Here is a 27,771-nt window from a genome sequence, read left to right as displayed (position 1 = left end):
AAAACATTATTTCCTCCTTGGGAATAATGGGCTTCTTACACTCTGTACACCTATTTCTCTCTCTCAAGTTTCTTGTACACCCTGAAATCATTTCAGACGGACTCTCTGGGCAAAAGAGTTTTGTGCACTCTCTCTTTAAGATGGAATGAATATTAGTAGCCAATGAAGTGGCACACTCCTGTTTCCATGGTGACAAGGGAAACTAACCTTGTCTAGGGAGAAGCAAAGATCTTGATAAGAAACAGGACCTACAAGGGCTGCTTTTTTCATAAACTTCCAGGGGTTCCAGTCTCTGGAAACGGCTGGACCCAAAGGATAAAGCCAGTTGCTGTATGAGAGTAACACAAAATGTAAGGGTTTGGTTTTTTTTCCCCTTGTTTTGTTTGCGATTCAGATCGGCAAAGGGGACACAGTCCAGTACTCTTGGGTTTTGTGTTTTAGAAACTAAAGAACTTGAAACTGCTGCTAAGACCCAGAAATGTTTTTAAAAAGCTGTTAAATCCAATACAGCATTCAGACAAACTTCTTGAGGGCTGGGCCCACTGGAGGCCCCAAATAGATTTCAAGCTGTCGGGCCTGATTTGTAGAGGTGCCAGTACCTGAAGCTCCCATTGATTTTCAGCTGGAACTGTGGACCCAAGAGATCTAATTGATTTATCTTTGTTGTGGGCTCTGTTCATCTATGGGTTTTCTAAGCGTTTTTCAGCAGATTAGGGTGTGGGGGGGACAATCTCTCAGCTTTATGTACCTGGGAAACAGGAAGTTTTGCCTGAATACTTGGCCTAATTTTTTCCATTTCTAAATGAGATCTCATTACTCTTAGTTCTACCTCCCTTGTTAGCACACACAATAATCCCTTCCAATACTTGTAGGCTATTACCATGATCCGCCCCCCACCATTCCCTTAGTCCTATCCTAGCTCAATCTAGGCTACTTTAATCTTTCCTGTATTCCCCAATAATTGTTTTTCTCTAAAGTGCCTCTAAATTCTTTCTAGTGTGATGATTCCATGGCTGAGTAGGGATGGTGTCAGCAGAGGGTAATTTTGGTAAATTTGTTACTGTTTTTTCCCATGTTCTGTGGAATGTGGTAGGTGGCCAGGAAGAGAAAATTCCATGGCAGTTTTGAAGAGTTGATCACAGAGACAGGATGCCAAGGGCTTGGGAAGAGCACAGAGTTGAAGGCAAATGGAGAGTGCAAAATGGAACCCATCAGTTGTTAGGGTCTTTAGAGCCTCACTCATGATGCACCTGGCATACTACTAGGAACTGTCAGACTAGGTTGGGTACCATGACAAGCCAGAGCCTTGTACCTGTGATTACACTAGTGATCAGTTATCCTAGTGTGGCTGCACCACAGGCATATACAGCAAGATGATTGCCTGCCTTCTCAGTGATGTTATAGCTCTCCGTGCAGGCCAAAATTGCACTGATCTTTCTTTGGATCTCCAAAGGATGGATTTGTCCCAGCCCTACTTATAAATGAAAGTAGTGAATCTCCATGACCATTTGAAAGTAGCCAGCTGTGAAATCTCCAAAATCCCTCCCCTGTCCACTGTGTGTCTGGGGCGGATCACTGTATGAGTTAAGTAGTTGATGTAAATAAGATGGAAAGATACTGTGCTTGCATATGAGTATAAGATAAAGATCAGACTTGGAAATCCTTAAGAGTGAATTCTGTGCTCAGATACACATGTGTAACTCTTACAGAACTCAATGGGAGTTGCATTATGCATCCAAGGGCTGAATTTGCTGTGTATACTTGGCTGTGTTGGTCTCCCATAAGAAAAATGCTTCTGAATCTTCATATCTTTATTTCATCTCCAGCCTTTTGCCGAGCCAGGGTTCTTGCTATGCAAACATGTCTCATTCCCCCTTTTTATACTGTGCCTGTTGGGATCCTTGGAATGTGAGGGGTAAAAAGCTAATAAAGACCATGCCAGGCTTACCGAATCAGAAAGCCAGGTAAGCAGAAGCCATTGGAGGAAGAGGGAATGCCATTCTTTCTAATGTTTAACACCAGCTTCTTGTGTTTATCTTTTATTTGGGCTCCATTAATAGTTGGGGGTGGGGTTGTAAATTATATATACCTATAGAGAAATGTGTTTAAAGTTACAGGTAACTCGTGTGTATACTGATTTTTATACAAGTAATGTATTACCCTTTTATGTTATGTATGCCTTTCCACATGTATTTTACACAAGTTATATTGTAATGAGTTTAGTGCTGGTATCAGGTGCTGTGTATGTCATTTCTGTCATGCTTCCCGCAAGCCCAGAGGGAAGAGATGGGACTATGGGAGGGCACCACTGAGAGGCTACTGCTTAGATACACTACAGCTTATCTTAGCAGAATTCCAAGAGGCCATAACCCAAACCAAGTAACTGGAGACTTGCTGGAACATCTGAGTATAGATTCAGGGCCAAAGTCTGTCCAAAATTACACCCAATGCAATCTTATTGTGATTGTGCCTGGGGTGTGGCAAGGATACAGTCCATGCCCACTATGAAATAAGCTGGCTAAAGGACTGCTGCCTCCGGGAAGTATAATGCTTGGCTGCTCTCAGAAGGCTGAGTTGCCATGATTATGTAAACCTGGTTCGTGTCTGTTCCATAAATATGTCTGAATACTGTTTATATTTTTAAATCAGGTCCTCCTCACTAGGCATGATCTTGAAAAACCAAAATAGTTTCCTGTTTGCTCTAAAACCTCCCAGCACATCCAAGTAAGTATTTGTCTTTTTTGAGAAGAAGAGTGGAGGGCTCAAGATGGTATGTGACATGAAACAGCTTTCCAGAGTGTACAGGTGCTAATTCTCCCCAACGAGCGGCTGTGTTCAGCAGAAAACAGAGAACTCTTATTAGCAGTCCCAAGACTTCGCATGACTAACAGCCCAATAGTACTGATGTTATGGTAATTTACACATGAAGCACTAAAGCCTCAATGACGTGGAGTCTCGCCAGTGAATGCATGCACTCTTGCTGCGCTGCCTCCTTCCTTCCGCTTAGGCTTGTCACAGATTTAAAAAAAAAAATGGGCATCAGGGTTTGTCAAATGGCACCTGGACACACAAGCTGAAACCCGGACTGTCTGGGTGAAAACCGGACAGGTAGCAACCTTAGCTGAGTGGTGGTGACTGCCTAGTATAGAGCACCAAAACCTCTGTGCATGTGGCTGGTGTTATTGTACATACGTATATGGTATGTGACCAAAAAAATCTGAGTCCCTCAGATAAATAATAACATACAGAGATCACAAGCAGCTCTCAGGGAAACTGGTTGGCAAACTCAGTATAGCTATACTCACACATCACTACGAAAAGGGGCACATCTTTGTTCTCGCCACCCTGGCCGCCCACGAAAACTGGGCTTAACTGAGTGTGCCTGGCTCTGATCTTTGAAGTGGAGCAGTTTTAGTCCTTGAGCAACTCTACTTGTCTGCAACTCTCTCAGGAGGTGCTTTTCATTTGCAGAGGGATATTGCCCAACAGAAAATATGGATATCGACTACGAAGCAGAGAACCACCTGATGTGAGTAGAACAGGTGGGATCGTTCGCATTTTACTGCAAATAAGAATTTCTTCTTCAAGTGATTGTACATGTGCCTCCCACTCTTGGTGTGCCCGGGCCCCTCGCACAGTCATCGGAAATTTTTCCCTCAGTGCTACCCATCAGGGCAACTCGAGCACCCTCTGCTGCTTTGTGCCACTTGCACCAATATATAGGGCCCAGCCGCCCCTGAGCTCCCTCAGTTCCTTCTTAGCACCTGTGAGGATCGTTGGAGTTGTTTGTCGGGTGTTTGAAAGTACTCTTGGTGTGTCCATTTTAAATTAGTTGTAGATAGCTTTCTAGACTTAGTGTGAGTTTTCATTTTGGCCCCAGTTGTTTTTTTTCCCATTACTTGGTACTGAGGGATGACTTGGTCATAGGGCTTCAAGCCATGAATCTCTTGCCTTAGGCAGAGGCCCAGGAAAAACCCAAATTCACGCTTCTTGAAATGTTTAGGGGAGGCTCATATTCGGACTCTTGAAAGTTGGCTGGCCTCCGTTTATTCACTAAGTTGCCATGATCTAAACTCTGTGCTCTCCTGGATACTAACTTTGTTAGATTAGTGGACAGACCCACTCAGTGTTTGTGGAGGTGTTTCCTTTGTCCACCCTCAGCCTTTGCTGGCTGGTGACAGACCTATCTGCCCTGCGGTGGGCAGCTCATCTGGGCCCCCTCGGAACTCAAAGTTTGTGGCCCTCAAAGAGTCTCTCTTCATATCAAAGCCAGAGAGCCAAGGATTGTCCACCTGACCTGTCAGGCCTTCCTCTACCGCATGTCAAGGGGAAGAGCCTGTTTGTTTTCACAGACAACGTGCAGCGATGTTTTACTTTAACAGTCAGGGGGCACTCACTCTTGGCTGCTTTGTCAGGAAGCAATTCACCTATGAAACTTTTGCATTGCCAGTTCAATCAAACTGAAAGCCTCTTACCCTCCAGGGGTGCAGAACAAGCTGGTGGCCCACCTAAGCAGATCATTTAAGAGTCACCACAAACAGACATATTTGGAACATGAAGTGCTGACAGTTTTGCTTCCTACAAAGCTGCAGTCCTGCTTCCATCACAGATGCTACCCTGGACAAACAGGCTATTACACTTTCCCCCAATCCCACTCCTACACAGAATGATGCTAAAGAATAAGTGGGACCAGACCCAAGGTATATTAATAACCTCAGCATGGCCTTGGTGGCACTGGTTCTCTACTCTAATGTATCTGTCAGTGGCAGCTCCAATTTCACTTCTGTTGAACCCAGACTTGATCTCCCAAGATCATGGACAGCTGCTCTACCCAAGCCTGTGGGCCCTTCATTTAACAGCCAGGAGGCTCCATGGCTAAATGCTAGAAAAGAGTCTTGCTTGCAGTAAGTTTGCCATGTCTTGTTAAATAGTAGAAAGCCCTCTGCCAGAACTGCTTACCTGTCAAAATTGAGGTGTTTTTCTGTCTGGGCTCGTCAGTCCAGGGTCTTGCCAATATACTCGTCTATCCTGCATATCCTGGACCATCTATTGCACCTACAACAGCAGGGGTTAGCGATTTCGAGTATCAAGATCCATTTTCCATCCCTATATGGGTAACCATGCTATATTTCCTAATGATATGAGAATCGGCTTTGTGAAGAGCCTGGAAAAGTTGTCCCTTCAAATAAGGGAACCTATCCCCCCAGGGACTTGAACCTAGTTTTGTTGACCCACTGTTTGAGCCTCTAGCAACATGGACTCATGGACCCACCTGCTGTTTGAGCCTCTAGCAACATACTTCTTGCTGCACCTATTCCTAATGGTGGCTTTCCTGGTAGCTATCCCGTGGGCAGGAGGGTGGCTGAACTGCATGCTCTGACATCCAAACCACCTCATGCAATTTTTCTTAAGGATAAGGTGTACTTGCACCCTCATCTGAGATTTCTCTCTAAAATGTATCTGATTTTCATAATAACCATTCAATTTACTTACCTGTGTGTTACCCAAAACCACATGCTAATAAAGAGGAGCAACATCTGCACACCATAGATGTTAGAGAGCGTTGGCTTTCTACAATAACAGGACCAAATGGTTTTGTTTGTTAAACCAACTATTCATGGCCTTAGCAGACAGAATGAAGGATCCTCCTGGTCTCTTTGCTAAGAATTTCATCTTGGATAACTTCGTGCATTCATGTTTGTGATCTGGCAGGTATTTCCCCACCAGGCATGGTGTTAGGGCATGCTGTGCCAATGTTCAGGGGAAAACAAAGACCTTCACTGCCTGTAGTTCTTAAAGATCCCTTGGTACTTGCAAGAGCTGGGGTGTCAACCCCTCTAATCTTGAACAAACTTCAACTTGGCTCATTAGAATTCTGCCCAACTTCCCCCTGCAGTTAATCTGGATAAGGTATTGTTCACTTCCTGCCCTCAACACTGGGACCCTGCTGGGGACACCAGGTCAGCAGCAAAATTAAGCAAATTGTAGCTGCCTGGATCTTGGGTTCAGAGATGCCGTGCCTGGCGAATGCCGGACCCAGGATGTGATGTTCTTTCTTGCTCCGGTGGTACGAAGGCAGCTGGAGGCCCTGTTGCAGAAATGTATGGGCTGCTCTTTACCCATGGGCCAGCATAAAACACAAAAGCCATATAATGTCACAGATCTGATTCTACTTGATTTTGGGGAAGGGTCCTTGGGTGGGGAATCCCATTTTTCCCTTCTGCTGGTACAGGGAATACTTTAGAAAACACTCCTGACAGTTTCAGAATGAGAGAGAGAGATCCCTTTAATGGGTTTAGGGTTCCAGACACTAGGTTTCCTGAGCTAAATATCTTCTCTTTTGGCCCCCAGGCTTCAGGGGAGTTCATAGAAATCTCACCTGGTTATACCTTGACTCGAAGTAAAGAACATCTCTCCGTCACGCTAGGGGAGGAATTTTTTGAAAAAAAAAATGCTACTGAAGAACCGGCCCCGCGCTTTGTTCCCAGGTAATCTTAGAAAATCAGTTAAATGGCAAGAAAAGTGGTTGAATCTTAAAATGGTCCTGGTCCCCCACCAAAATAACAGTGTGTGAGGAACTTGTGGAAGCTTGCAAGAGGGGAGATGACCCTCATAAGCACATGCTGCATAGACAAGGGGCCTTTGTCTAGGCCAACTGAGTTACACCAGTGTAAAGCTGATGTGAGATCAGAATCTGCCCCAAGGTAAACACCTCGTGTGTGGTTAGAGGGAGATGAAGAGTCTGATTCTTCTCTAATTTAAGTAACTCGGGAGCGATTCCATTGACTTCATAAAAGTGACAGCAGAATCAAGCTTCTCTCTGGATTTCTGGTTTGTGAGAGTTTTGGGTCCTGTTTGTTGTACTGCACGTGGCACTCTCAGGGCTGTCACAAGGGTAGAAGAGAGAGGTGTGCACTGTAATTTGATAGTGCGGCTGCAATTTTAGAATCAGTTGTACAGTGCTCTGCCTTCCAAAGTGAGGGATGCTACCAAAATAGCATTTATTTTAATGAGGGGAGTTTTATTTCTGTAACAAAAAATAACATTTTCTTAATGATGGAGTGTTTCTAAGGCAAACAGAACGGTAAGAAAATGGGAGAGACCCAGGTTGGTGTGAGAGGATCATTCAGGTCCAAACTGAAGATCCAGTAAGAGATCTGATCTCAGCTTTTAGAAGAGACAATTTCTAGAGCACAGTGCTAGCTGAAGAAAGTGTAACTTTGGTGCATCTGCCCAGGGTGTGTTCATAGCTCTCTGCTTTCAGGCAAAATATAGGACAAATAAATGCTTTGTTTCTGACTTGCATTGAAATGTCTGTACCTGGCCTTCTCACCAAGCACTCCCATCCACTTCACTGTCTATTTTTTAGCACCTACCACCAAGGGGTGTGTGTGTGTGTGTGTGTGTGTGTGTGTGTGTAGGCTGAAAAGTCAATGTAGAAGCATTATAGGTTTTTGGGTGTTGTATAGTATCCTGCATTATGGGAGGAGTTGCTAATGGAACAAACTTCAGAGAACACTCAATAATGATTCGCCTCTTAGATGCAGTCAGGTTTTTGCTTTGCAACAAACTCATGTCATCCACTCTAACTCAACCTTCAGAAGTTTGATAATGTACATTTAATCTTTCACTCTCTTTGCAGAAGCCCAGTGAAACCTGAGACGTGAGTATTGCTTGTTTTGTGTTTGTTTTGGGTCAAAATCAAAAACTGTGAACTTTATGTACGTTTTTAACCTCCTTCTCACCACCACCTGCAGGAATCTGGTTTCATTCCTTACCCTGAATGCTGTTTCTTGGTTAACCAGTGACAGCAAGATGTACTGTTATATACAAAGTGTCTCCCTCACCTCCTTCCACCCTGGAGATGGAACACTGTTGTCCCACTGCTTGTTTTGTGTTGAGGGCTGGAAACTGAGTCTAAATGTAGATCTCCTGTAAGGAAAGCAGATGTTAAAGTAAGAAAATAGTGTGTATAGTCAGATCTTGTTCAGTCAGAAGCCATTTATAGTGACTGAATACAGTTTGTAAACTACTGTGACATGAAATACACTCTGCTCAGAAGATAGGGATGACCCAAAATCTGGAGCCAAATACCCCTTAACTTTGTGTGATTTGGACTTGAATGTTGTGTTCTGGGCCTATCAGATGCCAATACTTGTGCAAATGTTGCAGCCCATTAATATTTCAAATTATTCTGTTCTAAAGTTTAACATAATTTGATTATTAAGTTTGGTCTTTTCCTTTAAATGTTCTCATCCCTCCATTTGCTTCCTCTCTTTGGAGTGCTCTTGTGACCTTGAATCTGGTATCTAGCTGGCATTGGGAGGATACTAGAGCGAAGTGAAGTGTTCAGTAAAAGCCCCTCTGTGGTCTGGGGCCCAGCTTTCATTCTCTTAGCTCTAACAAGCTAAGAGGCAGCTTGTTTAGTCCCTTGAGAGGAGCACATCACGTGTTGCTCAACAGTGGTCCTTCCACCTGACTAAGTGGCAGCATTGATGGTCTCCAAGAGGAGTCCTGCCTGGTCCACCTTGGACAGAAAGGTGGTAGCCAAAGCATGAAGTCTTCAGGATGCTGAAAAAGAGAGGGGATGACCAAAGAGGGTCACAGGGAAGTAGTGGATGGAGAAAGTTGCCCCAATTAAACTGAAACTTATCTAGAAGTCCTGAGCACCAGTAAGCAGATTAAAAGACCTGCCTTTTGGAGAGGGAATACCATCCATTCAATTGTAAATCTCATGCGTCCATATTGAGAAATGCCCTTTCTTTCGCAGATGAGAGCTGTAATCCTTAGAGACAGGTACTGTTGCCAACTCTCCAGGATTGACCTGGAGTCTCCAGGAATTAAAGATTAATCTTTAATGAAAGATTGTCATGTGATGAAACCTCCAGGAATATGTCCAACCAGAATTGGCAACCTTAGAGACAGGGGATATACAAAGGGTGCTTTGATCACTGTTTACCAACCTTTCAGTGTCTGGGGTGGTCACTGTCAGAATTGGGATTGTAAAATTCACCAGAACACAGCACTGGAATAAATCAGAGACCCAAATGCACCAGCTCTCCACAAAGATGTCCCACATTCTGACCAGTGATGGTCAGTCTCTGTTTGCAACCACCCACCCTCTCCTCCTTCCCTCTGTGCATCTATACACCCTCCCTTCTCATTGTGCCTCCATGTGGGCAGGACGTCAAAGCTTGCTTTTCTCTGTGACCTTACTTTCCTCTGGTGGCCGTGTTGCTGCTGAAGGGAGCAGGAAAAGGAGCTGCACTGGAAAGTCGGTTGCTGGGCCAAAAGAGCCCAAAGGGGAGGGGACGGCGTCCCTAATGAGTGGGTAAACCACTGAGAACCATTTCCTCAGCCCCGGTGGTAAGACAGGCTGGGGGAAGATTACACACCCATTCTGCAACCCTGCCGCCTCGAGTGAGAGAAGCAGTGAGGGAGCAGACACCAGCCCCAGATGCTGAATTCTAGTAGTGATATTATTTCTATTTCCACCACTGCTCCTTTTAAAACAACAAGATTGTCCCAGCAATGGGCCCCGTGCATGACGGAAAGATGGTGTCTCATTTTAGGGAGGATGTTATTACTGACTTAGAGGAACAGATTGCTGAGCTGACAGACATGATGGAGCAACTGCGCAGAGATCACCAGGCCTCCCGCAAACTGGTGAGTCCACCTGGTTGTCTGTCATCTATCCCTTCTTTTCAGAAAGTGCTCCATGAAGTCACAGTGTCTGAGGAAGACTACAGGGAGAGGACTGACGAGACCACACAGCACTGCCTGGATCCTTTCAGTGCCATTATTAGTGAGTGACTGGCTAAAGTGCACCCAGATTGCTAGGTGTCCACATGCCTGCAGGAGGCAGTGTTGTCTAGCAGTTAGTGCAGAGAACTGGCAGGCGGGGAACTTGACTAATTGTTTATGTGCCATAAATGTGGATTCCTTTACAGTCAAACAGCTGCTTCATGGAGGGCAGCATTTTTAAAACCACCTAAGTCACTTGAAAGTCACGGGGATTTGTGCTCCCAAGTGAATTCAGCGCTTTTGGAAAGCCCACCTTGAACGACTTCCCTGCTGTTTGAAATTTAGAAGCGTTTGCTCTGATTGCAATTGGTGACTCTGAAAAAAGAGCAAGGGGCTTAGGTAATGAAGAGATCTCTGCATAACCAGCCTAGGATGGAAAACAGTTAAACAGCATGTTTTTCAAGGGGAAAATGAATAAAAATAATGCCTTTTCTGTACTGGGATCGGAATTGTAGCTATCACAATTCTGAGCCCACTGTGGACAGGATTTTTAGTAACCTGACTGGAGTTATGTCATTAGCAGATATTTTCTCTCAAATAAATGGCAGGGTAGGTACGTTTACACCAGGGGTTGGCAACCTTTGGCACACAGCTTGCCAGGGTAAGCACCCTGGTGGGCTGGGCCGGTTTGTTTATCTGCCACGTCTGCAGGTTTGGCCGATCGCCGCTCCCACTGGCCGCGGTTCGCCGCTCCCACTGGCCGCGGTTCGCCGCTCCCACTGGCCGCGGTTCGCCGCTCCCACTGGCCGCGGTTCGCCGCTCCCACTGGCCGCGGTTCGCCGCTCTGGGCCAATGGTGGCGGCAGGAAGCGGTGACCAGCACATCCCTCGGCCTGCGCCGCTTCCCGCCGCCCCCATTGGCCCGGAGCGGCAAACCGCGGCCAGTGGGAGCCGTGATCGGATGCAGCAGGTAAACAAACCGGCCCAGCCCGCCAAGGTGCTTACCCTGGCAAGCCGCGTGCCAAAGGTTGCTGACCCCTGGTTTACACCTTAATAAAAACTTGTCTCCTTTCCTTTCAAGTTGGAGAAGGATATGGAAGAAAAGTGCAATGAGATGCAACAGGAGCATGAGAATAAGATCAGGTACAACTGCTGTGCTATGCAAGGAGAAAGCACATGTGTGAACTGAATGCTGGATACCAGTTTTCTCTACAAGATTTTACACCTTGTGTGGTTTTGGATGTTCAGACTAAGAGACAACATGCAGTATGTCTTCTATAAAATGAGCCAAGCTTGGGATTGACACATTGTGATCTCTATACCATAAATATTATTGGGGCATCCAGATCCAGTGGCTTTGAATCCAGGCCAGAATCAGGCTCACTTTCCAACCCTGGATACCATGGGAGCAGCGGAATCATGAGGCCATCTGTACTTCGATTTTGTACCGTGGCTGGTGAAGATATTGTGAGATTTTATTCTCTCATGATATTTCCATCATCCATAGGCCAAAATGTGACATGAACACAGCTGTTCTTGTGAGATCTTAGGCTGGACACTTTCTTGGAGTAATGGGAGAGCATAGCAAGTGTGTCTGCCAGTGTCTCAGTGTTTTCCTTTGCTGACCAGCCTAACCTTGACTTCACGTTGTGTTGGGGACATCAATGTTTCTTTCATGTCCCTACTTTGTCCAGACACTTAGGGCACCACGCTGTCTTCAACTGATGAGGTACTAGGTGCCATCCGCACATTGTTGGCATCTGAGCCCACAGCATGATGTACCTTACCGTAGGGGCCTTGCATACTGGCTGAATGAGTGGTGACAAATCTGAGCTGTGCCGCTCTCTATGGCTAACTGTCACCCAGGATCCATCCGCGCGCTCTTGAAGAAGAAAGGATAGAGCCAGCTTGACACAATTGTGCCTCCCGCCCCCACCAGGACTCTCAGATGGCTAACGGAGCCTTTTGGCCCAGTCCTATCTCCCTACTATACCCAGCTATGAAGTCTGAGTTGGAAAGGATAAATCTGCATTTTTATAAGGTTCCTCCTCACTGAGGTATCAATTGTCAGCAATGAGCTCGTCAGCTTGGGAAAGGTTATTGAGAAGGTGGGGTGATGGGCTAAGTCTAGCAACACCCGACTTCCTCCAGCAACCCCATGTGCAGTAAACTTACTTCACAAACCAGAAAACATACATTTGAAATTAATATATAAACTGACTTTAGACGCCCCTTGTACAGCATCACTAAATTCTGCTCTCGTCAATCGCCTCATTAGAAACTAATGCACTTTAAAGAGAGAGAATGCAGAATGAAAGAAGAAAAATAGGACCAAGAGCAAATAAAATGAGATAAATGACTTGCTGGGACATGCCCAGCACAAACTAAATAGATGATGGTGCGAGATGCCATAAAGCTTCTAATGGCTCCTTGTTTAGGAAGATCTGCATGACACATCTGCAAGCCTCTCTGCTTATCAAATTACACCCCAGGTTGTATTTTCTCCACACACAAAGAGTAGCCCTATACTTTCAGCCTGGTTGACTTTTATTTTAAAACAAGAAAGAACAAAAGTAAAGTCTCCGGGATATGCACAGTGTGTCTCTCCTCTGGTAATTTGCATCTGAATTGACCACAAAATGTCAGCTGCCTCCTGCAGATTCCTAGAAATGTAAATGTGCAGTACACAGAAACCAAAATAACGAACACAGTGAGAGTCACCTGGCCAGTCACCTTCTGTAATTATTCCATCACTATAAACGATCAAGTGGGTGGCGGAGAGGAAAGTGTGCTCTGTGGATCTCTGCATTGATGTGCTTGTGCGTTGGTCACACAGGGAACTCCAAGAAGCTCACTGTGCTGAGCTCCAGGCCTTGCAAGTGCAGTACAAGAAAGAACTGAGGACTGAGAGGGCCTCTGCACAAGAGAAAATGGGTATGGACAGTCTGATCCCTGTTGTTTTCATGGTTACTCTGAGCTGGAAACGCCTATCAGGTTCTTTCCCTCTCTAGCATATTCACAGCAGCAGACTCCCTTTGGAAGCTCCCCTTGCCTCTCCAGGTTTTAGTACTGAAAGCAAAGAGGGGTCTGAGCCGTGATTGTCGGTACTAAGTGGGGAAGAGGGATAGTTGTGAAGGAAGGTGGCTTGCGGCTGGTAGTGTGCCAGTCCTTTAAATGCTAGCGTTGTGCTGGAATTATAAACTGATGTCGGGAGTCATGTCCAGATCTGGATTAGGTTTAGACTGGGGTCTGTGTTCTGAGGCCGAATCAAGGTTTATGGTTGAGATTCAGTTATGCCAAAGTAGGGTGACCAGACGTCCCGATAAAATCGGGACCGTCCTGATTTTTAGGTGTTTGTCCCGTGTCCTGACTGATCTTTGTCCCGATATTTCGCTCCGCCGGCAGTTTTTGTTTTGTTTTGTTTTGTTTGGTCCGCCGGCAGACCTCCTTCCCCCCGTGTCCCGATATTTTCTTCCTCTCATCTGGTCACCCTATGCCAAAGTCTCATGCAGTCTTGAGAGATTTCAGTCCAAAATAGCAGGAGGGAATTGGAGATCACCTGAGCTCATCAGATTTCTGCTGCTTTGAATAATGCTCAGGTTTCCAAACAGATATTGATTTCAGGGGGAGGCTGCCCAGAACACTTGTTGGATGGCCAGCCAGACCTTCTGCAATTTGCTCAGTACTTTTGTAAACAGAAATGAAGAAAATATTTCAAATCAATGAGTGTAGCCCAGCTACATTTAATTTTGGGTGCCTTTTGGTGCTCCGAAAAGTCACTGACCGTTGTCTTCAGGCCAGCTGTAGGGTCAGCAGATACTCCACGCAACCTGCCCCAACCCAGCCTCAGTCCCCTTCTAATTCTGAGCCACCTTTAAAAAACAGAATTCGTTTCTTCATTCTTAGTCCCATACAATGTGGTGGAATCTGTGACAGACGTGTCTTGGGGGGTCTGGACTGAGATGCCTAGTCCATTTTCATGTTATCTATTCAGGGTTTTAGTGCAAATCCCCATGGCTGAGACATTCATGTTAAAATTGCTGTATTAACTGCACATCTTGTCCTTCTCTTGTTGCTCAGAGGGGATGCAGAAGGAATACAAGTATCTGAAGAATGCATTCCGAATGTACCAGGTGAGATTTCAGCAACCCTGCAGTGATCTGCAAAAGTGGATCAAGTCCTGTTAGTCTAATGCTTAGGGCTTGGCTACAACTACCGTTTAAGTTGACGTAACTTACATCACTCAGGGCTGTGAAAAAGCCACCTCCCAAGCAACGCAAGTTACATCAACCTAAGCACTGACCAAACTGGTGCTCTGTCAGTGGGAGATGCTCTCCTGTCGGCATAGTGCAGCTGCACCGATGTAGCACTGTAGTGTAGACTAGCCCTTAGTTTCATAGGAAGGTACTGCAGTGAGTGCACTCATCAGATTCACACACACACACACACCCCGCCATCACCATTGGCACACAGGGTCCCCGATGTGCTGGATTCACTGCAGTTCCACTGTGGGTAAGGAGGGCAGGATATCCGAAACCCAAGGGTGGGGACACATACCCTGTGCACCACAGAACATAACTTCAGTGACTGCTAGCAGGAGCAGGCATGACGGATGCAGCTGGAGGTGTCTCCCTCGCCCCTGTCAAGGAAGAGGGGTGTGCAGTGGCCACAGAGGCTGTCCCCCCAAAGGATCTCCCTCCTTCTGCTCCCTTAGCCTGGGGAGAGCTCCAGGGTACAGCACTTTGGGATCTGTGGATGGAAATGGCTATTTAGTTGCTATCTTTTTACAGCATAATTGGAGGCAATGTGGGAGATTCAGGAGCCGTCAGGGTTTTTGGAAGATTTTCTGAAAATGCATATTGTCTGTGTGTGTGTAGGACAGTGTTTCTGATGAAATGGAGGAGAAGTGGCTGAGAAGGCAGGCTGAATGGAAGAAGAGTGAGAGGACTGAGCGGGAGAAGGCACTGTTACAGCAAAGTGAGTAAACAAGGACACTTGTATTTACATCTGTGGAGGCAGAGCCGCAGCTGATGACCACTCCACTGCCCCCAAGCTTAGGCAATCCGTTCTGTTCAGAGGGACACCATTAGCTTCCAAGGTAGTGAATTAAAATCAATGAGTTGGAAATAGTTTTAGGTACTACATTTGCCTCTGAGTCATTTAATTGTTTGAGATCTGCCTTATTAACTGCTAGGATGTAAATACCAGATTATCCCAGACAGTTTTACTGACTCTTCTAGGTCTGGCTGCAATAGAGTAACCGGTTGCTCTCCGTTATTCAGTGGATGGAGAAGAACCCAGGAATACCTTCTGCTCTGGTTATTGTAACTTATCTGTGATAGCAATGAATAGTCCTGAAGATTTTATATATTCAAGGCCTTTGGTCCCATGCCTGGTTACAAAAAATCACTTCTGGGCTGAGACCAAGCATGACGCTTCCTGGGATTTTAAACAAACAGCAACAAAAGAACCTTTTATAAGTGACTATAAATAAGGGCTTAGAATAGAAGAGCGACCTACTGTTACTCACATCTTCTTGTCAACTGTTGGAAATGGGCCATCCTGATTATCACTACAAAAGTTTTTTTTTCCTGCTGATAATAGCCCACTTTAATTGATTAGTCTCATTATAGTTGGTATGGCAACACCCATTTTTTCATGTTCTCTGTGTGTGTGTATATCTATATATATCTTCCTACTGTATTTTCCACTACATGCATCCGATGAAGTGGGTTTTAGCCCACGAAAGCTTATGCTCAAATAAATTTGTTAGTCTCGAAGGTGCCACAAGTACTCCTGTTCTTTTTCCTCCATATTGTCACTTCAGCAATGTGCTTATCTCTTCCCTGCTAGCCCATTCTGTAGGAAGTGTGCCCCTGGGTAAGGACATATTTCTGGCTACGTTGTACATTGTGCCACATCCCAGAGCCTCGCAAAGTAACACCTGTGACAGCTACAAAGTTACCATGCAAAGAAGAGAGACTGCAAGAGGAGGAGAAGGGAGCAAAACGATAACTGGAAAAGTGATCCAGTGTGTGGGCATGTGTATGGGGTGAGACTATGAGAACGTTCTCCTTCGGGGCACACCCAGTGCTGTCATTCGTTATCTGGTGCATAGATACCATAGTGCTAGGGCTGTAGAAATATTGAATGCAGCTGAAATGAGTCAAACACCTCGTATCCATGTTGCCACGTACATTTATGTGCCTCTTATACAGAGTTAAAATGGATGATTAGGAAAAGCCCTCAGACCTCTGTCTTTCTCTCCACAGAGCAGGAATTGATGAAGAAATTTGAGCTGGAGAGAGAGCAGCTAAAGAAATCATCTCAGAGTGGTAACTCCATGATGAATAAACACTCCCAGCAGGAAAGAGAGGTAGCTAGTCCTGAGGGAAGCATAAAGCTACATGTTGAGGTGCTGCAGTTCCCATGAACTCTTATTGCCAGTAAAATAGTAGCAGGTTTGTTATAAAATCCATGTGTCTATGGTGTCACTAGCCTCTGTTTTCCAGAAGCTGGGAATGGGCGACAGGGGATGGATCACTTGATGATAACCTGTTCTGTTCATTCCCTCTGGGACACCCGGCATTGGCCACTGTCACGAGACAGGATACTGGGTTAGATGGACCTTTGGTCTGACCCAGTATGGCTGTTCTTATGTCTATTTATAAGGCTCCTATTGCTCAAAGGCTCAAGGGCCTGATGCTCTGAGTAAAGGGAGAGATGGGGACAGGCTGGATTCAAACCATAATCACAGGACAATTCTGTTAAACCCCAGGGATCCTAAGGAGTGCGGGGCATGTCCGACACCTTCCAAAGCACCAGTCACTTGTATTTCTGCCTAGCAGTTATTGTCTGGAAGGTCGTGCATTTGGTTTCGCCTGTTGGATTGTGCGGGTGGTTGGAATCGGCTGCTCACTGATGAGCCTGGGAACGTTACAGACGTGCCATGAACTGTGCACAAACTGTGTGTCCTTTTCAGGAGTTTATTAAACAGCACCAGGAAGATGTGGAGAAAATAAAAGAGTTGCAAAACATCAAGGAGGCAAGTATGGCAAAAAAAAGGAATGCAGTGCCACTGGAGCAACTGTGTCACATGGTACGGTCTAGCTTTCTGAGCAGTTCACTCTCCCCCAGTCAGCAGGACGGGACTTAGCTGAGGTATTTAAGCTTATGGAGGGGATAGTGCACACTGATCAGCTCCCCTTTTGTGCACTGTTCTGTAATAGGAGAAGGAGCCACTCAGGAAATTTAACTGTAATTTCCATTGGAAAACGAAGCTTGATTCTGGGTTCTTGATGTAGCCCTGGTGCTTTTATAAAACCTGAAATAAAAAACTTTCCAAATAAGGGCAGACCCCAGACAGGGGCCTGGCTGGCTAGCGAGCCACAGGGCCTGGGTGTCTGAAGGCTGTAATGGTTTAGTGCAGCCTCTGCTGGTTGGGCTGCTCTTGATCCCTTATTGTAACATAGAGCTCTGGGTTTCCTCGGGGAAATGTCTACACTTGGAGCTGGGGGGGTGATTCCCAGCTCACGTGAGGAGACATACCGAGGCTAGCTCGCATTATGCTGGCATGCTAAAAATAGTGTATCTGTGGCAGGATGGGTGGGGAGGAGGGGCCAGCTGCCCTGAGTATGTGTCCATCCAAGATCCTAGGCACATCCTCAGGGTGGTTAGCCCATCCCCACACAGCTACCCTATGTTTTATGTGCTAGCTCTGATTGATCTAGTGCGAGTAGGACTCCTCGAATCACACCCACCGCTCCAAGTGTAGACATATCCCCTCAGTGGGGGAGTGGTTTTGTCTGCTCTCCTCTAGGAGTGGCTCCCACTTCACACGCGGCTGCTCTGTAACTTGTAGCCCCTGCACCATTGTGTGTGAAGGGGTAAATCTAGGGATCGCTCTAGCTGTGGGCAAACTGGACAGCTCCCTAGGCCAGCCAATTCTGCCTAGGGCAAGGGGTGGCCTGGCCAAACCTGAGCAGTGCAACAACCCCAGCTGCTTGGCTGCAGTGCGACTCACTCACATTTGGCCCAGCCACGTTTCCCCCCCCACACACACATGGTGGAGGGGTGGTTGGGCCGAGCCTGAGTGAGTGGCACTGCGAGCTGATGCTAGCTTCTGCTCTTCTCCCATAACCACCTAACCATCAGAAAGCTTGCCATGCCCCCCCACAGCCTGAAAACCTGACGCGCCCCCTCACTCCCCATGCTGGCCTCTGTTCTAAGGAGTAGGAGTGGTGTGGAACACTGAAGTTTTGCTTAAGGTGGCAGATTATCTTGAGAGGCCTCTAGGTAAATGAAGTCCATATGCAGGAGAGCTTATGCTTGACTCTCCTCTAGCCCAATTAAGCACAAGGACAGCATGGGTAACTAGTTGGCCCCTACCAATAGGAATGAATCCAGCTCATAAAATCAGGGCAATGGTATGTCCGTGCTTCTGTTCAGGCCAACCCTCGCCCCCATGTGGTGCAGACCGTGACACAGGTATTGGAGATGGATGGCAATGACTGGGAGAGGCTGATGGGGGCTGCACAGTACATTGGGCTAGAGAGAGAGGAGCCCATTTTATCCAAGTGAATGTGTCTGTGTTTTATCCAATCAAGTCTCTGGAAGCCGATTTGAAGGAGAAGGATCAGATTCTCAAGGCTCTCACCACAACGATGCAGAACACTCATGTGGAGCTGCAGAAAGAGGTGGGAGAGCGTGTGTGATGTTATGAGTAAGGCTAAGATTTTGTCACGGATATTTTTAGTAAAAGTCACGGAGAGGACGCAGGCAAAGAAGAAAAATTCACAGAAGCCGTGACCTGTCTGTGACTTTTACTAAAAATATACCTGACAAAATGGGGATCTGCGGGTTCCCACACCGCCTGAAGCGGGGCAGCTGCGCAGGGGCTAGGAGCTGCCTGCAGCAGCTGGGGGCTGCGGGGTACCCCTGCTGCCTGCAGCTCTGGGGATCCCCTGCTGCCCCTGGGGGCCAGGAGCTGCAGGGTACGCCCACCTCCCATGTTGGCCAGGAGCTACGGGGTACCCCCGTTGGCGGCAGGTCGGGAGCTGCAGGGGTTCCCCCGCCAGGGCTGGGGGCTCCTGGAGGCACCCGTGGCGGCTGGGAGCTCCGGGGCTGCCAGAGGTGCCTGAGGTACCCTGTAGCTGCCTGCCCCTGCTGGAGGCGGGGGACCCTGCAGCTCCTGACCACTGCAGGCTGAAGTCACAAAGGTCCCTGGAAGTCATGGATTCCACGACATCCGTGACTAAATCCTCGCCTTATTTCTGAGTACTGAAGACTTGTCTCCTGTTCATTCCTGTGGGCTCTCTTGAACAGCTACATTCCCTTCTTTATGGCACATGGGGCTCCTTAGATACCAAGTGCTGCTGCTGTTCTCAGGCTTCCAAACACCATTGACATGTAGCGTAAAATATCTTTCTTCCCTTCCCTTCCCTTCAAAGGCGGGCTGTACTTTGGCTGCTAAGAAAGGTGGGTTATTGAGAGTGCATCTCACACTTAACTGTACAGTCCCATCTACTGAACAATGCCAGTAACCTGACCTGGGAATTTGCTCTTTAAATGCGTGTGCCAGCAGCCAGTGTCTTGATGGCAGTTGGTCACCTGGTTAGGGGTGGGTGGGAGACTGGAAATATGCCTCATTGGTGTGGATAGATGGGGATGAGGAGTTGGCTGTGATCTCTGCGTGCAGCACGCTGTCTGTTCTTGGAATACAGTCAGTCCACACTTGGAGGAGACGGTTAGCTTCCAGAATTAAAAGAGGGCAATAGCAGATGGCTGAGGAGTAGGAGGGGCATGTGCTGTGGTGGGCAATGCTATGGCAAGTCACGCTGGAGGATTTTCTGTCTCTGTGCTCAACTGGATGGCACTTTAACTAGAGCATCTTGCTCCCCTGTAGGGAGAACAGGATGATTCTGTACTTAGCCCACTGAAATCCTGATACAGCTCTGACCTAAGTACCAGGACAGTCCAAGTGAAGATAGAACCACATGGCTCACATGTATTGTAGCACAGACTATCTAAAGATCAGTTGAGGTTCGCGGACATCTGAAATATTGGAGTACAAAGGGCAGGGTGAAGAAACCGGCTTTCAGACTTACCCTGAATTCCTTTGCTTTTCTGCATTTAAATCAAGTACTTAAACTGCAGTTTTGCTTTGAAAAGAACCCATGTAACAATGACATTTTCCTCCTCGGCAGATCTGCTCCCTGTGCTCAGTCAAATCTGCTGACTTTAGTAATAGCGTTGCCGCTTTTTCATCCTGTTAATACTGCAGAACCAACACGGCTCTGAGGGAGAGAGCTGGGTTCTCTTCAGACTTCTTAACCCCTTTTAAATATTAGCAGCTGTGCAATCCACCTGACGGCAATAAGGTTAGCCAGGTGTCACTAAGAGCATAAACTGATGGCCATCATTTTGCTTATGTGTCACAGAGGCCCTGATTTGGCTTGAAACTAGTCTCTCTGGTCAAGGGGGTGTTTGCAGGGCTGGCAGTTAAAACATGGGTGCCATCTGCCAAACCAGTTTAGGTACTAAGGAGCATACACATCACTAAGTTTCAGTGGGACTTGGGCTCCCAAGTACCTACATCACTTTTGAGAAGGGGATTTAGGCTCCTAGGTCACTTAGTTACTTTTGACGATGTTACTTGCTGTATTTTTCCCCTTTAAACTGAGCACCTTTGGTCTGGGAATTATTGTAACAATGGCCCTGATTCCCACGTTTATCGTCTCCATTCACGTTTCAGAGCAGAATTGCTCTTCGTTGTGCTAGAAGTAGTTTCTTGAGTCTGGATAAGGTTGTGTCTGAATTTTGGTTTATCGGAGGAGGAGCAAATGTAAAGTTATTTAGGTATTGCACAAACAGCAAATTCCAGCACCTGGCTATGTGCTCATGAGTGGTGTGTTAAGGTTGGGGTCAGAATTGCACAGTTAACCTTGGTGGGAAGTTCCACACCTTACAGTGATTGGGGTGAGGTTATTGATGTGTGTACTGATCCATAGCTTTTAGACAAGCACTTACATACGTCAACTGTTACCATCCAAATCTTGTTGTCGGCCAATTTCCTTTTTTCTCAATAGTGCTAAGGGGAATAGTGTTGGGGTCTGGAGGACAAGGGAATGCATGGTTGGGGGCAGGTGTTAAGGAAGGTGCTGAGAGTGTTGGGTGAGACACAGCATGGTGTTGAGACTAGGGTGACCAGATGTCCTGATTTTATAGGGACAGTCCCGATTTTGGGTCTTTTTCTTATATAGGCTCCTATTACCCCCCACCTCCATCCCGATTTTTCACATTTGCTGTCTGGTCACACTAGTTGAGACAGACTTTTGGTAGGATCCATGGGGAGAGTCGTGAATTAGGAGCCTGGTATAGGAGATCCAGCAGGAGGTGTTAGGGGAGGAGAACCTGTTTGGGGAGTTAATGAGTGTCATCAAGATATTTGCAGGCTGCATGCAGAGGCAGGAGGGCATAGGCCAGTGAGCCCCAGGTCCTGGGGTGGAATCCTTTCTGACACTGGTTGGGAATTCCATGGCAAAATGAGGCCTGTCACCCAGTCGGCAAGATTTCCCCTGTGCTGAGGAGGAAGTGGATGTGTGTGTTGGGTGCAACTTCTAGAATCTCACGTTGAGCCCTCACAGTCGAGACATCCAGAATCAGTGGCCATGTCAGAAGAGGTGGGCTGTTTCTGCACTTCTAAAGCCAATTTTCTGGTGGTTTGTTCTGTGCATTTCTTTGACGTTATTAATATCTGCTGCTGGATTCAGATTTGGGGGGGGGGCGTCGTCTTGGTGCACAGAACATAATTTGCATTAATATTATAACAAATGACCAGAGAACTGCTCTGCTGTATGCTGTAGGTCCTATACACAAGTAATAGCTGACTGACTACTTCTCCTATAGCTCACATGGTAGGGGCCTATGCTTTTGGTGCAAGAGGAGCTGAGTTCTAGCATCACCGTTGCCAAGAAGTTTCTAGACACCCTCGCATTGGTGTCTGCCAATCAAATTACTAGAGGCCCAAGGATTCGTTACAATACAAATGCCAGTTGGTGGCATGACCTGTTCAGTTATGTCTGAGACAGATGAGGGGATTCCTTTCCCCACTCTGTGGTTGTGGTGAATTTTCTGTGTAACTGGTGAGCAGTAGCTGTACCAAGGATATGCTGACAGCCTCTTAACTGCAGTGATGCTCTGATTATTGCCCTCTGGTTAGTTATAAGTAGGGTACATCCTGCTATAAGAACAGTGACCAGTGGCATTCTGTTTGCAGAGAGATTACTGTGGTGTCCACTATAGAAGCAAATGGGAAATTAAAAGCAAGTGTAACTGACTATACCCTGCTGGCAGGTCAGCCTTTTGTGACTAGCTACTCGGGGATCCCACTCCCTGTTAGTAATGAGTCTTTCTATTGCGCTCTGATGCTGCACCACCATGGCCCACCTTTCATACATGTTCATGCTGTCTCACCCAGCAAAGAACTGTCAGTGTTTGACCATTCTAACAGCGAGCTTGGGCTGTTCCTATAGCAGAACAATTGATCTGGAGGAAGTGTGGGGCAGAAGTTTTTGCCTGCTTAGACCGGTCCAGACTGATTTCTGTGTTTCTCAGTCATCCCTGCTGTCTTGTGTCCTGCCGTTGTGTAAAACGACTGATCCTGTCTGGGTACAGCAAGTGAATAACTACCCGGTGCTCCTTTTTCCCCAGAAAAGCAACCTGATGGCGTTGGAGAAAAACATCCAACAGAAAATCTCGGCAGTTGAATTAAAACACCAGCTCAATATCACTTCCCTGGCAGATGAAAATGCCCTTCTGAGGTAGGAACGAAATCTAAGTATTTCAGCCCAGATAGCTTCAACTAGCAGCACTCAACTACATGAGCATTTACTAGTTCACTCTTTTTAATCATTCTTACTTACACTACGAGGCTTTGTCAGTTCTTTCATTCGCAGGAACAGTGGATTTTATATCCAAACATTCTCATGCAAGTGCCATCTGCCAAGCAGTTTCAGCAGAGCTGCGCTGCCCACATGGAATCACCAAGATGGTATATACATTCCCCCTGCTCAAATTCTGGTGCCTTAGAAAAGCCCCACAAGAAGCTTAGACAGCCTGTTAGCTTCCAGAACATGGGCTTTGCAATCAGTGCAGCTGCATGTAGTTTCTACATATCTGAGCTCTCAACAGAGAGAATGTTAATTATACTTGTTCGGTGTTTCATGATAAACCCATTCTGACACAAAGTTACTGGAAGAATCCTCCCCTCCAAGTAATATGCACATCAGTGAGGCAGAGGCTGGCAGTAGCAATGCCAGCCACATTTTTAAGAGTCCACTTTTTTCATGTGAAACAATTATCCAAACCCTATCAAAAGTATCCCAGTCCTTAAAATAATGATCACCTACAGCATCGGAGACGCAGGAAGTGAAACTAACCAGTCTGGTTTCACTAAGGTGAGTGAAGTGTAAAGAAAAAACAAATGGAGATGACAAGGTTAGAGTGTTTAAAACACGTTTTCTAGTTCTAATATACAAGATGGTGTTAACACAGAAAAAAATGTGTGTCTTTTGGAAGGAGGGGAGGAGTTTTTTCCCATTCTTGGTCATTAAATCTCCATTCCTTTCTTGAAGCAAACACTGTCGCAGTTTACTGGAATTAATAAAGGGAGAGGATGCTGTGAATTGCTGGCTTTCCACTGTTCAGTTTGGTGGCCTCATTTTAACTCATCAATGATCATTCTCATTGCTTACTGTGGAACATGGCACTCAGGTTCCACAATAACCAAGATGAATCTGTTGCTGGGCCAAGATTTAAGCATATTAATGTATTGTTTACTAAAGATCAGGGCTTACGTTACAATGGAAATAGAGCTTCTGCTTATGTCTGGCAAAGGAAACCCACATGTGGAGGTTGTGTGGGAGCTGAGCATGCTTCCTATCGTGTGGGAGATCTGGGGACAAACAATCGGATCATAACTGTGAGTCTGCTGAAGTCGGTGGAGTTGCACCTGCTTATCTGGCAGTCTTTAAATTCTATAGCCTATATAGTAACTGTAGCCAATGACTTTAGTTTATTCATTGAGGTTATGATTAACATGCGTCATATATAATCATTGTAAGCTAAATAGAGTTAAATTGTAGGATTATAGAGATATGAGATTCATCAGTACGTGGAAGGGATAATCGTGTATTAGATATCTAAGTAGGGATGAAATGCAAGGCCTACGGGCTGAGGCCTGTAAGATTTTAGCTTAGCCATACTAGGCAACAGAGTTAAGAAATGCTAATATAAGTGACCAAAGAATAACCTCATGCCCTAAGATTACGGGAAAAGATATACCAATGGGCGATATTGCAAAAAATTAATAGTAAGAGTAATTTTTTGCTTACAAGATACTGAGTAGTTACATTTTTCTAACACATGCCCTAACCGCAGGGTGCACAATATACGTAAATGCTAAAGAGTTATAGACAGAATTACATTATAAAAGGGTGCCCAGAGCGGGAAAATTGAGCTCGCTATGGGAATCTTCAGCAGGAACCATCCCTCTACTGATGATCAATCCATGAGAGACCCATCAGATCCTAACACTATTGTTAAGGATGTGAGTATAAATATATTTGTAACTTGTGTATGTCTGTATAGAATTTCTATATGCTTGGCTAATCCTAACTTTAACTATAACTTTAATAAAGTTTGTAAGACAGACTAGATCTTTTACTTGTGAATGTACGTGTGGTCACTACCCTTGGTCTTTGTGTTCCTAAAGACTCTAAATCTGAAGCAAGCAGCAGAGGTGATTTTCACTCTGCTAAGCTTGAAACTCTAGCCACCAGAGCAGAACCCATGAAGGCGTAATACCACATTACAAAATTCACTTTAAATAAAATAAAAGGCTACATAACAGAGGCAGATGTGAGTAGATACTCTACTGTCCCTTTTGTAACACTTCCCCTTCCTATCCCCACAGACGCAAACTGATCACAAAGAGCGAAGAAGCATTTAACGAAAGAGTCCGGCAAAAGAGTCAGTTGTGAGGATTGCTCTAATGGGAATGTGACCTTGTTACTAAGGGAAACTTGCTGATGATGGTAAATCCAAACGTAGCAATATGTTGAAGTTTATTTTCCATTTCTGTAGGCAGTGCCAAATCTGCCGTCCCTCACTCGTCCAAAACCATATCAATCAATCATATCCCAGGTGTCATGTTTTTGTCCTGTCGTTTCCTTATTCTCTATCCTGTATTGCTTCAGGCCACAAGTCTGCTGCAAATCACTGTCCTTGCTTTGTTTCCAGACAGCGAGATGGATGCTGGCCCCAAGTGTGTGTGCTGCACTATGATGCTCAGCTGAGTCTTCTCTCTGCTTAAGCTCTCTCTTACCAGGCCAGGCTGGTGTGGTGTAGATGAATAGGTGCTCAGAGGCTAATGTTTTTAGCCCTCTTGCTAATCATTACTACAATATCGAGTATCAGAGGGGTAGCCGTGTTAGTCTGAATCTGTAAAAAGCAACAGAGGGTCCTGTGGCACCTTTGAGACTAACAGAAGTATTGGGAGCATAAGCTTTCGTGGGTAAGAACCTCACTTCTTCAGATGCAAGTAATGGAAATCTCTAGAGGCAGGTATATATCAGTGTGGAGATAACGAGGTTAGTTCAATCAGGGAGGGTGAGGTGCTCTGCTAGCAGTTGAGGTGTGAACACCAAGGGAGGAGAAACTGTTTCTGTAGTTGGATAGCCATTCACAGTCTTTGTTTAATCCTGATCTGATGGTGTCAAATTTGCAAATGAACTGGAGCTCAGCAGTTTCTCTTTGGAGTCTGGTCCTGAAGTTTTTTTGCTGTAAGATGGCAACCTTTACATCTGCTATTGTGTGGCCAGGGAGGTTGAAGTGTTCTCCTACAGGTTTTTGTATATTGCCATTCCTGATATCTGACTTGTGTCCATTTATCCTCTTGCGTAGTGACTGTCCAGTTTGGCCAATGTACATAGCAGAGGGGCATTGCTGGCATATGATGGCATGTATAACATTAGTGGACGTGCAGGTGAATGAGCCAGTGATGTTGTAGCTGATCTGGTTAGGTCCAGTGATGGTGTTGCTGGTGTAGATATGTGGGCAGAGTAGGCATCGAGGTTTGTTGCATGGGTTGGTTCCTGAGTTAGAGTTGTTATGGTGCGGTGCGTGGTTGCTGGTGAGAATATGCTTAAGGTTGGCAGGTTGTCTGTGGGCGAGGACTGGCCTGCCTCCCAAGGTCTGTGAAAGTGAGGGATCATTGTCCAGGATGGGTTGTAGATCACTGATGATGCGTTGGAGAGGTTTAAGCTGAGGACTGTAGGTGATGGCCAGTGGAGTTCTGTTGGTTTCTCTTCTGGGCCTGTCTTGTAGCAGGAGGCTTCTGGGTACACGTCTGGCTCTGTTGATTTGTTTCTTTATTTCCTTGTGTGGGTATCGTAGTTTTGAGAATGCTTGGTGAAGATCTTGTAGGTGTTGGTCTCTGTCTGAGGGGTTGGAGCAGATGCGATTGTACCTCAGTGCTTGGCTGTAGACGATGGATCGTGTGGTGTGACCGGGGTGGAAGCTGGAGGCATGAAGGTAGGCGTAGCGGTCGGTTGGTTTTCGGTATAGGGTGGTGTTAATGTGGCCATCGCTTATTTGTACGGTGGTGTCCAGGAAGTGGACCTCCTGTGTAGATTGGTCCAGGCTGAGGTTGATGGTGGGGTGGAAGCTGTTGAAAGCATGGTGGAATTCTTCCAGGGCCTCCTTCCCATGGGTCCAGATGATGAAGATGTCATCAATATAGCGTAGGTAGAGAAGGGGCATGAGTGGATAGGAGCTGAGGAAGCGTTGTTCCAGGTCAGCCATAAAAATGTTGGCATATTGTGGGGCCATGCGGGTGCCCATAGCGGTGCCACTGGTCTGGAGGTATATATTGTCACCAAATTTGAAATAATTGTGCGTGAGGATAAAGTCACAGAGCTCAGCAATAAGTTGTGCTGTGTCATCATCAGGGATACTGTTCCTGACAGCTTGTATTCCATCTGTATGTGGGATGTTAGTGTAGAGAGCCTCTACATCCATGGTGGCTAGGATGGTGTTTTCTGGGAGGTCACCAATGCATTGTAGTTTCCTCAGGAAATCTGTGGTGTCACGGAGATAGCTGGGAGTGCTGGTGGCGTAGGGTCTGAGTAGGGAGTCCACATATCCAGACAGTCCTTCAGTGAGAGTGCCAATGCCCGAGATGATGGGGCGTCCAGGATTTCCAGGTTTGTGGATCTTAGGTAGTAGATAGAATAACCCCGGTCGGGGCTCTAAGGGTATGTTGATTTGTTCCTGTGTTAGTGTAGGGAGTGTCCTGAGTAGATGGTGTAGTTTCTTAGTGTATTCCTCAGTGGGATCTGAGGAAAGCGGCCTGTAGAATTGGGTATTGGAGAGTTGTCTGGCAGCCTCCTTCTGGTAGTCAGACCTGTTCATGATGACAACAGCACCTCCTTTATCAGCCTCTTTGATGATAATGTCAGGGTGGTTTCTGAGGCTGTGGATGGCATTGCGTTCTGCACGACTTAGGTTATGAGGCAAGCGATGTTGTTTTTCCACAATTTCTGCCTGTGCACGTCGGCGGAAGCATTCTATGTATAGGTCCAGACTGTCATTTCGACCCTCAGGAGGAGTCCATGTGGAGTTCTTCTTCCTGTGTTGTTGGTGGGAGGGTATCTGTGTATCAGTGCGCTGTTCAGTGTTATCATGAAAGTATTCTTTGAGTCGGAGGCGGCGAAAGTAGGCTTCCAGATCACCACAGAACTGTATCATGTTCGTGGGGGTGCTGGGGCAAAAGGAGAGTCCCCGAGATAGGACAGACTCTTCTGCTGGGTTGAGTGTGTAGCTGGATAAATTGACGATATTGCTGGGTGAGTTAGGGGTACCCCTGTTGTGGCCCCATGTGGCAGGTAGGATTTTAGACAGCTTACGGTCCTTTTTCCTTTGTAGAGAGGTGAAGTGTGTAATGTAGATCTCCTGTCTTATTTTAGTA

At 46.2% G+C, this 27,771-nt stretch overlaps 2 protein-coding genes across 5 annotated transcripts in view; both read left to right on the top strand.

The window, feature by feature from the left end:
- LOC135974151 (serine/arginine repetitive matrix protein 2-like) overlaps positions 1-27,771 on the top strand; it is a 994,828-nt gene that overhangs the window by 230,102 nt on the left and 736,955 nt on the right. The gene's annotated exons all lie outside the window — the stretch shown is intronic.
- Positions 211-24,940, top strand: FLACC1 (flagellum associated containing coiled-coil domains 1). 4 transcript variants are annotated; one of them, XM_065560935.1, is made up of 16 exons: positions 211-350; positions 1,827-1,964; positions 2,650-2,724; positions 3,472-3,529; positions 6,352-6,488; positions 7,643-7,663; positions 9,709-9,805; positions 10,825-10,886; positions 12,580-12,677; positions 13,824-13,876; positions 14,621-14,720; positions 16,016-16,119; positions 16,726-16,788; positions 18,350-18,439; positions 22,455-22,564; positions 24,718-24,940. In XM_065560935.1, exons 2-16 carry the CDS (start codon positions 1,861-1,863, stop codon positions 24,782-24,784), a joined length of 1,239 nt encoding a protein of 412 aa, XP_065417007.1. In that variant the 5' UTR covers positions 211-350; positions 1,827-1,860; the 3' UTR covers positions 24,785-24,940. The 4 variants fall into 4 exon arrangements, with proteins under 4 accessions (XP_065417007.1, XP_023959818.1, XP_042707661.1 ...); XM_024104050.3 differs by lacking the exon at positions 9,709-9,805 and adding an exon at positions 9,573-9,666; XM_042851727.2 differs by lacking the exons at positions 2,650-2,724; positions 9,709-9,805 and adding an exon at positions 9,573-9,666.

The sequence above is a fragment of the Chrysemys picta genome, chromosome 11 (assembly GCF_011386835.1).
Source record: "Chrysemys picta bellii isolate R12L10 chromosome 11, ASM1138683v2, whole genome shotgun sequence".
Taxonomy (NCBI): Eukaryota; Metazoa; Chordata; order Testudines; family Emydidae; genus Chrysemys; species Chrysemys picta.
This window is presented reverse-complemented; position numbering and strand designations above follow the sequence as displayed.